Source organism: Nematostella vectensis, chromosome 7 (genome assembly GCF_932526225.1).
Source record: "Nematostella vectensis chromosome 7, jaNemVect1.1, whole genome shotgun sequence".
Classification (NCBI taxonomy): domain Eukaryota; kingdom Metazoa; phylum Cnidaria; class Anthozoa; order Actiniaria; family Edwardsiidae; genus Nematostella; species Nematostella vectensis.
The window spans coordinates 4143198-4153874 of NC_064040.1; the positions used below are offsets into that span (position 1 = coordinate 4143198).

The 10677-nt window shown below is 40.5% G+C and overlaps 3 protein-coding genes across 3 annotated transcripts; all 3 read right to left on the reverse strand.

Annotated features, from left to right (window-relative positions):
• Positions 1–1261: 1261 nt before the first annotated feature.
• On the reverse strand, positions 1262–3448 carry LOC5509717. Its single transcript, XM_001630154.3, has 2 exons — positions 3018–3448; positions 1262–1907 (listed from the first exon to the last, which is right to left on the reverse strand). Exons 1-2 carry the CDS (start codon positions 3059–3061, stop codon positions 1376–1378), a joined length of 576 nt encoding a protein of 191 aa, XP_001630204.2. The 5' UTR covers positions 3062–3448; the 3' UTR covers positions 1262–1375.
• Positions 3449–6274: 2826 nt separating this feature from the next.
• On the reverse strand, positions 6275–8747 carry LOC5509716 (thialysine N-epsilon-acetyltransferase). The gene is made up of 5 exons (XM_001630153.3): positions 8576–8747; positions 8296–8350; positions 7214–7390; positions 6903–6943; positions 6275–6685 (listed from the first exon to the last, which is right to left on the reverse strand). Exons 1-5 carry the CDS (start codon positions 8657–8659, stop codon positions 6524–6526), a joined length of 519 nt encoding a protein of 172 aa, XP_001630203.2. The 5' UTR covers positions 8660–8747; the 3' UTR covers positions 6275–6523.
• A 352-nt stretch (positions 8748–9099) lies between these two features.
• On the reverse strand, positions 9100–10644 carry LOC5509745 (ADP-ribosylation factor). Its single transcript, XM_001630152.3, has one exon. It carries the CDS (start codon positions 10513–10515, stop codon positions 9952–9954), a length of 564 nt encoding a protein of 187 aa, XP_001630202.2. The 5' UTR covers positions 10516–10644; the 3' UTR covers positions 9100–9951.
• Between the last annotated feature and the right edge of the window lie 33 nt (positions 10645–10677).

The following is a 10677-nucleotide window of genomic DNA, read 5'->3' on the forward strand; positions in this document are numbered from 1 at the left end:
GCGCGCAGTTTGGCCTCCGCATAGCAGAGATACGAGGAAGCTTCTAGCGCCGATACTTGGCTAGAGGCTATGAGTTACAACCCACTAGCGGAACAGTTTGTGGGATTTTACGCACATAAAAAGCATATTACACACGCGAAGCATCTCCTATCTTGATTTCAACATCAATAAAATTGGATTTAATCTAGACCTTATTTTGAAGTTATCGCGCTATGCACAAAGCTAGAAAAAGGTAGGCTGAAAACATCCTAGAACGATAAACTCTGGGTTTCCGAGGATGGCTAGGAACAGACGCATGTCTCGAAGTGATAAAGACTGCTCTTCTTTTGCGTGTTTATACTCTAGGTAGGCTATATGTGTATGCGATAAGATTATTCTATTTAATATATCTTATTGTGAAGATAAAATAAGTGTGATGCGTAACAAGGCGTTCACACAAGAGTGGTTCTCGGAACCCTGTTCAGAGAGTGATAACACTCAAGAAAACACAAAAAATTGTGTGAAATTTGACAAAGTGAAGTGCACTTCACCTGTTTCATTTTTATATTCATGACTTTTAACTTATGTGGCTATGTACCCTGCACCATTGTGATGCAAAACTTTCACTTATTTCCCTTAATTCGTGTCCAATAGTAATCAGGTCGCGGTGTTATTAGTAAATGTAGTATTCCTAATGGGGGATAGTGAGTCAATTCTCCACCATCGTCCCCCAAATACAAGGGCACAGCCCGTACCGCAGCCCGTTGTTTTGCTGCCTGGGAAGATGTTAGACCCCTCGGTTGCTGGGAAAAAATCGTCCCGAATGGTTCTGCTGGCAAATTTTTGGAGTCGAACTAGTTGTGCTGGGAATATTTTTTGGGGAGCTGGATGAATGGGAGAAGTTCGTCCCAATCGGTTATACGGGCAACTATTCATCCGCTAAAATTCCCAACCAATGCTGGCTGGGAAAGAAAAAGGAATGGTCCCACCTGGAAAAAAAGTAACATATATTTTTTCCAGAAACTTTTAAAATGGATACTTTCGCCATTGGAACATATTCAAACGACGAAATGTGCCATTTTAACGTGCTTCGGGAGAGGGGGCTCGCTGTATGCCCTTGCAAATAATCAGGTATAACCTACTGTAAATGAAAGGAAGTGATGTCTTTTCCGTAGTCAGCATACCCTGAACACATCCCCCCCCCATGAAAAACTTGTCACCGTCGAGCCGTTTTTTTCTCTGTTTCAGCCCCGAGGTGGTTCCAGCACTAGAACATTCCCCATACTTTGTGGTATGCTTTAATAGGTCTCTAGAAAAACGTTTCTTTAATAAATAGATCAATTAGGGGACTTATTAGGGATTATTCTCACACGCACTCTTAAAAGCAGACACATTTTCAAAATAACTTAATCCGGTTTCGTTCCGAGTCCTCGCCGATTGGACTAGACGATATTTCGGCCGTTCCAGGAGTAGTCGACATACAGTCGTCTAAATCCATCGATAGCGAAAAATGACAATCCCCGAAATATGCAGTCTGGCTTGAGGTGCGAGTGAGCTTCTTTTTCACGTTTTTGGTTCCCTCGACTATCAACTGACCATCGCGCATACAAAACCGCGCGGTTACCGACTGCGTTTTGATGTCCTCGGGTAGCGGGATAGAGCGCAAAAATTTTCCTCCCTCGGCGCCTCTAGACGTTTTGGCGCAATGTTTTCCGCATATAAGCACATGGTCGTCCTCTACGGACCAAGTGATATCCTCGGGTCGATATCTACCGATATCTAATGTGGCTATTGTCACCTTGTCGGCGCTTTTAGCGACGCTTTTAGTCGTAGGGGATGTCAGACTCGTGTCGCTGAAAAAGTCGTCCAGAAACGAGGAGCGAAACACTTCAGCGCACGCCTTGTCGACCTTTTCATTTTCTGTGAAACTAAAATAAAAAAACATTAATTACGACTAAGACAGTAATTGCCGCTAGGATTATCTAGAACAGTTTCATCGGTTAGGCAATAAAGCCTCCCTGACCGAAAACACCTGGACTTAATGATTTATAAAGAGCAAAAGTTACTCGGAAACATTTCAGGATTTTACGCTTTCATTTGCTGACTCGTGTATTATCAAAACAACAACAGAACAAAAGAATACTATCTAAAAGGCAAAATGCGTAAACAATCTCCTCAAATCCCTTTGAAGCCCGTGATCTAGAACATGTCCTTCCCGGACTGTTAGTTCTTTGTTTCACATATTTTTAGTATTGTTTCGCTTTTTCGCGCTCCAAGAGAGAAAGTCTAGAATTATAGAACGATATCGTGGGTCACGACGCGTGAAACTACCCCGTGTCGCACGCACTCGTGGGTATATTTGTTTTAGGCTGTATAATCCTCCTGTTTCTCATTCGTTCAAGGCGGATTGAGCCACTCTATAGGCCACCACCATACAGAGTCTACTTATCACTTACTAACGGCTCAACCAACCAAACCAACAGATTCCCGCGCGAAATCCAACTTTAGTGCTATTCAAGATATCACTTTCACTTGAATACGATCTATCTCAGGCGATTAGCGCACGAGAGTCCCGACTCACTTTTTTAACGTGCCCTTTACTTAAACCCAATAAAATAATTTATTTTATTTTATTTGAATCTCTCTCGCGCCACTATATTGCTATTTAGGACAATTTATCGAATAAAGTAATTATTGAAATAATTATCATTTTTACAAAAAAATGTCCCTGGATTGAATCTTGCAGATGAGGTAGTGTATAAAGAACCACTTATTAACCGACCCACACAAGGTCTAAAAAGCTTTGTAATTATAGCATAAAGCGAAGTATAAAGCGAATTTAGGTTATAAACAAAAGTGGCATCGATCGTCTGTGATTTCGGGTCATAAATCGACGTGGTTTTTGCATTATCACTGGCGTCAAACTGGTATATATTACCATGTTCAAAACACAGAAATATTCACCTAAATACTCGAAAATTCCCATCATCTCCGGGACACAATACCTGATCAATCCACAATAAATAATCCACACCTACCCTTTGTCAAAAAACTCGGCGACAAGTTCTCGCGAGCCAGCCATCACGAAAGGACAGAGTACGCGGGGGACATCTTTACACCGCGGTCCATTCAATGTTATTTAACGGAGAACGCCGAGAAAATGCAGCCAAAATCAGTCCCGGGTCTGAGCGACCATCTTAACTTGACACAATTCGTGTTATTGTGGCGTTCCACGCCAGCGAGCCAATTCGAGAAGCTTCTATCAACACAATAAAAGAGAATTAACGACACGACCAGTTTACCACCGGGTTTTCACTTGAATTCTAGAATGTTGTTTGTATTAGGGCACAATGCCACCGGTCAGCGCTAGATGATTCCAGAGTTTGTTTTATTCCCTCCGTCTTAGACCAAACGGGATAATTTCCTTGTGACTTTCAACATGAAATGAATACTAGCGATTAAGAAGTGATGTCAGACGAAAAGACAGGAGAAATTATTTCTAGAAAGTTCTTTCGATATACATAACACAACAAGTCACCAGCTGAGAGAACTTTTAAACTGCCTCGTTTCTCGGGATAGTAACTGAGACACGAAAAATACTAGAGCTTCTAACAAATAAAGGGTGTAATGGTTTTTTTATCAAAGGAAAAAAAAAAACGGGATTGCGATATATCTCTTTTTTGTTTTGTTTATTTTTTTTTTCTAATTTTATTCCTCTTTATCCGTTCGTAACTTAGACAAAGCGAATAGTTTATCCCCAGCAGACAAAATCATGGGCGAACTTCCTTTTTTCAACACAAGCAAACATATACCGTCCTCAAGCACTTCTAATATGTATTTCTTTTTTTTCCCTCGTCACTTACAAGTTTTTGCTTAATGCCAATATTTCAAACAGTGAGTTATTGAGGTATAATATTGAAATAATAAAAAAAAATTTTGCACACCTCTTCTCTGGTAATGTGTGGAAATGGTATGGTTTCGGAGTTTTCTAGCTCAGCCGTTTTTCCGTGAAAGGTGGAGCACAGTCCATTCCTTAGCGTATTATATATGGTATAGATTAATTGATTTAAATACTTGACCTAGGAAAAATATGAGAATTTTTCAACCCCGTAAAATAACAAGAAAACTACGGAAGTGTGTTTTTAGTTGACGGCTCTTCAGATATTTTCAAGATGTCTTTCCCTTGTTTTAGCAACAGCTGGTATACTAGGCAACGATTAGCAACGAGTTTTTTAATCATTAGTAACAGGACTCAATACTATATTAGTCCATACTGTTGAAATCAATTGGCAACTCGTACATGTGAAAATTCAATAATAAATTACCTAGCGTCAGCGCAGCCTTAATCAAACACGTTTTGGCAACATTCTAATTTTGAACAGATTAATATTATAGAACAAATGTGACGGATCCCGCCAAATTTGACGTGGGTACTTTATGCACAGGGTAGTAAAGGGAGGTATGGATCATGTTTCACGGACCGAGCACAATGGCCTTTCAAATAGTTAAATCACGTTTCACGGACATCGAAATGGACGATTTCACGTTTCTCGATTGTGAAAATAGGTCTTCACGAAAATTCCCTTTACCACCCAGTATGCGTAGCTGACATTTCATCCTCGCCTCGTGATTGAAGTTCGTCATTGCAACATTCAACGTTATAGTCTCACGATACGACATTGTGCTATGCAATGAAATTCAACTTTTTTCTAATCGACTTGGTAAGATAAAATCTATAACATACTACTGTTTTTCATTAAAATAGCCATAGGTCTTTGATGTTCCGACACAGGAAGCCCGCAAATAGACTCTGCATGTTCCCCAAGGTCCTCTTTGCCTTAGGGTGAAATTCAAACAAGGGAAAAGAAAGCAATACAAATTAGCGATAGGAAACTAAACAAACGCTGGTTTATCGGCGCTTAAGCCACCGATGACAAACAATCACGGGAAATACACTGAGAAAAATCTAGAACACGCCAAAGGGGTATTCGTCTAAATCAGGATAATGGAAAAAGGAATAGAATGTCAGCAAGCTTTGGGATAGAGTCGGCGGAAACAAACCTGTTGCTTTTTTTTACAGAGAAAAGCATAAACCGCAACCGAGTTGTTCGCAAAGAAAGCCTTATTTTGCATAAGATGCATTTATTCACCTAAACAAGTTTAATTTAAACTTGCAGTACTTAATGGGTATAAAATAAATGATAAACTAATCGTCATAATGATGATGATAAATTGTTCTTTTCTGTGTCCCCAAACATTCACACATGGCTTTCAGAGACAAAGGTTCCATGCTAGCAGAGGCCTCTTTTCTCTGTATTTCGCTGGGCTGGAGTTCGCGAGGAAAAGAGACCTCTGCCATGGGTCGCAAGTTCGTTTGATCAAACCGCCGTCCACGACCGTGGGCGGGAGATCCAGAGCGCATGCTCCGTTCATTAATTACTGGCCACTATTTGAGCCCACAATGACTAGCGCATGCATGAAACGTATATCCGCTGCGGGATAATAAGCTCACAGGTAGCAAATACAAACTCTGTAATAAACCTACACTCGCCGCTACCTGTGTCGAAAGTAGTCCCAAACGCTTAGCTGCTTTTTTGAAAACACCGTCATTGTGCTCGTAAGTTGGTCACGAGAACTACGCCTAAGTATTTAAAAGTCTTCACTCGCTCAATGCTTTATTGAAGTGCCAACAAGAATGTGTCTATATCTTGATAAAAAAAAAAAAAAACATCGCCAGACAACCAAACGTTTTATATATCAGTAGGTCAACGGGTGTCAAGGGGGTGCAACGGGTTTAGATCGACCTGCATATATTTTTTCTATATTTTTTCTTAGCGCGTCTTTTTGAAATTACAATAAATATAAGCAATGCGTTGGCTTGAAGCTCCCCTTTTAGGCATCTCAATGAACATGAGTACTTTGACCATATTAGAGCATGTTGGATTCAGAAGCACCAATAAGCGTGGAATGGTGAAACAAGAAATGTGTATGTGTGGTGGTGGTGGGGGGGAAGATATTGTTCTTTCATTGATTTCCTTTATTTTTTTGGCAAAATCTTAGAAAAGGATGTGACTGGGCCTGTGCCGCCCACCACCTAGATCTGCTCATGCTTAGAGAAAGAAAGTTGTATTACAGGGTTTTGTATTTGCCAAGATTCTGAGAGGCTGTTTGAATGTGTGCATCTTCATCTATCAGGGCTGTAGCAGGGGGTGGTGTCCAGTAGGGGCGTGGCTGTGCCCCCCAAAATTTTCTAAATGTTTCTGTATTGTGCCCCTCCTATATTACGTGGCCTGCAACGGCTCTGTCTATTTATTTGAATTGCAACATCAAAGCATGTTACTAAGCAAGTATAACAGAAAAAAAATGAATTAAAAAAAATATTGATAAATGAATAAACGAGTTACTTCTTGTATATAGCAGATAAGGTAAACGATTGATTTATTGTATAGTCAACTGCTAGGCATGGTAAAACAAATTAGCTGTAATAATTGAATATAGATTAATGATTTCTGTTTTGTTAAAGCTGTACCAGTACGTGCTAGCATTATTCTCCCTCTTGAGATAATCTTACTATTGCTTCTTCCTTTAGACTGAATTGCTCCCATTTATCTTTAGTGGCACCAAGAGCCTCATAAAAAGAGATCCCTTTTTCATTCCATCCAATAACAGTCCAAGAAATCTTCTTGCAGCCTTGCTCTGTGGCGTGCTAGAAAGGAAACACAAATAGTTTAAAAAAAGCAGACAGATTGACAAATGTAAGCAGACAGATATAAGGGCCAAAGAAAGAGAAAAAATCTGAGAGACAGAGATAATTTGAATAAAGGAACTACTGCCGATGAAGAAATAACAGAACAAACCAATTGACAGGAAATAACAGAGGAACAAACAGATGGACAGATCTATGAATGAGCTGACAGACTTACTTTTGCGATAGCTTTCATTAATGCTTTCCCAATGCCTCTACCTGTTAAATAAGGAAGTCAGAATTGTGAATATGAAACATGTAACATTTCTGGTGCCTGTCAGTTTTCAGGAGTGGACCAATATGGATACAAAGAGCATATATTATTGGCATGAGCTTTACTAGTGAACCAGACAGACAAAGAAATGCTTCAATGCACACCAGATCACAAGTTAATCATCCTATGAAGCTTGTGTCAATTAAAAAACACAATCCATATATCATTAGGCTTAAATATATCACATGCTTGGCCAGGGAAGTGCATGTTTTTACCTCTATATTTATCTTCTACATATATTGCCTCAAGTCTCAGCCTCCTCCCACTATAACATGAATAACCGGGGTTCACCAGGGCAAACCCCACCAGCTGACGTTCAGCAGTTGCAGGTTGTCTCTCGGCAACTAACACTTGCACCCAGTAGCTGTTATTTTTAATTTCTTCAGGTAGACCTGCAAACATGTAAAAAAACAGATGGCAGTAGAGCTTTTAGTTATATTGGCTCACTAGATGTGTACCCTGCTTGTAGAATTTTTCTTTCTCTTTTTTAGCACCTTTATACTTGCCGAAGTACTTCTCCAGATTTTAACTGTTGTTCATTTCTATTTGTGCAGAGAAGAAAAAAAATTAACCAAAAAAGAACCAAAACAGCATGAGTAGTAGCCAAAATTGTGAATACACATAACTGCCAATACAAGTATAACACCAAGAAACAATAGGGAATAGCCTCTGTTAGCAGTATCCTATGTGTGGACAATACTAACAGAAATTGGGTTTTCAAGATTTGGCTTATAGCAGGTATAGTGTTATGCGGAAATAAAAAAAATGTAATTACAATAAAACCTTTCATCCCAAAGTTGGGGACCCATATGAAACAAGTTTAACCAACTGAAAACACTCACTTAAAACCCAGATCTGAACTGACAAGCCACCAAGTTTAGAGCTAGGATTACAAATCCAGTCACATCTTTAAGAGGCTGTTGTGCTAGGGGGGGGCAACATTGGGGGGGTCTAATGAATGAAATACCTCACAAAATTTTCCAAAATGCTCTAGAAAAAGATCAGAAATATTGCATACTGCACAAAAGGACGAGGTTTTGAAAAGCATGCATGACAACCCAACATTTCCCATGTTTCCGCTAGATTATCCCGTACCACAAGCAAATCATTAACAATTAATTAACTAATTAACACAGCTAAGTAACACAACAAAACCGCAATATTTTAATATTTTACCGTAATACTGCCGTTTAAAAAGCAAAATCTCGCATCTCGCGTTGTTGTGAAATACTGGCCGTACAAAACAAAAACATTCCAACATCTCCTCGAAGTTGCAAATGGGTCTCATTTAACATACCTTTCTGGGCTCCGGCACATGCTGAAACAGGGTCATGATGGAATGTGGTCAGTTCCTACAAATCCAATCACTCACACTGTTTCAAAAATCGAAGAGCATATGTGGGTCTTATCATGGATCACGGAAGTGTGCCCCGTTATTTTTTAGTCAAGTAGGTTTCGTAGAGCGCGTCGGGGAATGGTCGCAGGCCACGGGGATGCCTCAGATTGCGCGGGTTTTCTACGTTCTTATAAACAAAGATTGTATCACACTTGGTACCGATTGTTAGGCGTGCTCTCACCTCGTTCATTCTGAGGATTTCTTGGGTATCCATAGTTGTAGCCCACCGGACGACAAACGAGTCCGTCTCCGCGACGTCCGCCATGATGTGTACCCATGCCTCGCGCGGACAGAATACAACAGCTACAGGACAGGCGTTGATCCTAATGTTCTTATTCTTCACTCGTTCTTGTCTTGAACAATGGAGACCATGCGCACGTGCGTTATGATATCACTACTATAGTGACTGAACGAGCCCCAAGGGGACCCACGGAGCCGAAGTAGACATTTTTCACCCTATATTTTTCACCCTACGTCACAGCGAGCTGTGCGTGGCGTAACCGACTAAGACAGGCCTGGGATCCTGGTTATTGCCTCCCCATTAATGCGCGGGTACCTCGGGTTCCTTTGTGTTGTACAGTTCGCTAGATAGCGGTGCTGGGGCCGAAATCTCCAGCTTAGCCGTAAAGCTTTATGCTGCCATACGGTGTTTCATCGCATGTCTGGAAGCATGGTCTATTTTTTTCTCATTTTACCGGACCTGGATGAGGTTCGGTTCTCGGCCATGTCCTTAAATTTTCTTTTTTTCATTGTTTACATTCACTATCAGATAAGTACCCTCAGAACTTGCTACAGTATCAGTAATCTTTGGACCTGAAAACCACCTTTGACAGGTTTTATAGCATTAAGAATTCGCAATCAAGTACGTCAAAATTTGTTCAAACAATTCTTGTGCATCATAAGTCCTTTAGGAAGGGAAAACACTGGAACCGATGATATCTGAAGGAATAAGGTAACTAATTGTTTTCCTTTTCGTTTTAGCGGAATTTCGTCAGATATCATAAAGGTTCTTAAAGCGATTTCTTTCTTCGGCCGCGTAAAAATCTGGTGTCCGATCAACTGTTCGGTCGCTTTTTTGTCCTCGTCACGCAACCCTACGTAAAGGGGTGCGGACATAAGTCGCGTCACGCCTTAATGGAGATGTATTGTACAGCAAACAAAATAAGTAAACGGTAATGATTACTTAAAATATGGCTTTTTAAAAGCCGTTAATCGAAAAGAATAACACACTAAAATTATTATATCTGCAAAAGACAGTTCCAGTAATTACAAATATACAATATATGATATATTCGAAATAATATTTCGCATATCACGCGATATCGGTCCTGAACTAATATATCGTGAAATTCTCGAGGTAAACATGACCTCACGGGGTTAATATTTGCCGGCGCTAACAATCAACTGGTTTAAAAACTCAGAAATAATCGCATTTGCGTGAATCCAGCTCACGCGCAGAGTCCAAGTCCATAATCATTCAAATCTGTCCACTATATCCGTATTGTGTTATTTGCCCTTGTAAACAATAAAGCAGACACTTCTGCGCAAGCTATAAGTCTATCTAATGCGCCTGCCTTGATAAGCCTTTACCATTTTCGCGAGTGCTTCCATCGCCTCGTACAAGCCATCTCCTGCGGTGGCACATGTTCCCTGGACCCGCCAAGGATTCTTTGTGTGCTTATAAAGAGACAGTTCTTCGGCCATTTTATCCGGTCCAATTGCCCCCAGCAAATCCTGTTTATTCGCCACAACAACAACAGGGACGCCGTTTAGTTCACTGTGTTGTAAAACTCGAGTTAGTTCCTCTCTAACCTCGAATATCCTTTCTTTATCCGCACTGTCAACCACAAAAATGATTCCTTCCGCACCCTGGAAATAATGCCTCCATAAACGTCGAATTTTATCTTGTCCTCCGATGTCCCAAACAGAGAAAGTAATATTCTTGCACGGGGAAATAGTCTCTACATTAAATGCCACCGTCGGAACAGTATTCACGGTCTCTTTGAGCTTAAGTTTGTACAGAATTGTTGTTTTTCCGGCCGCGTCCAGACCTAGCATAAGAATTCGCACTTTTTGGTTTCCTGAGAAGAGTTTTAGTATACGAGACAGTACGAGTCCCATGGCTCACACTCGAGCGCTTTGCGATAGCTCGTTGTTTATGTCCAAAGGTTATACTTGTATTGACGGCCTGACGATGTTATGTGTGTTCCTTGAGGTCGACTGCTCGGTTTGACCTTTTAGCCGTTGTACTACAAGTGCGGCACCCTATGACGTAATGTGTAA

Excerpts from the sequence above, each read along its gene's own strand:
- LOC5509717 (XM_001630154.3), bottom strand. The coding sequence starts at position 3,061 with ATGGCTGGCTCGCGAGAACTTGTCGCCGAGTTTTTTGACAAAGG. Across the intron at positions 1,908-3,017 it reads GCCGAGTTTTTTGACAAAGG|TTTCACAGAAAATGAAAAGG; the intron begins GTAGGTGTGGAT and ends TTTTTATTTTAG.
- LOC5509716 (XM_001630153.3), bottom strand. The coding sequence starts at position 8,659 with ATGGCGGACGTCGCGGAGACGGACTCGTTTGTCGTCCGGTGGGCTACA. Across the intron at positions 8,351-8,575 it reads AAATCCTCAGAATGAACGAG|GAACTGACCACATTCCATCA; the intron begins GTGAGAGCACGC and ends TTGGATTTGTAG. Across the intron at positions 6,686-6,902 it reads TAATGAAAGCTATCGCAAAA|CACGCCACAGAGCAAGGCTG; the intron begins GTAAGTCTGTCA and ends TTTCCTTTCTAG.
- LOC5509745 (XM_001630152.3), bottom strand. The coding sequence starts at position 10,515 with ATGGGACTCGTACTGTCTCGTATACTAAAACTCTTCTCAGGAAACCAA.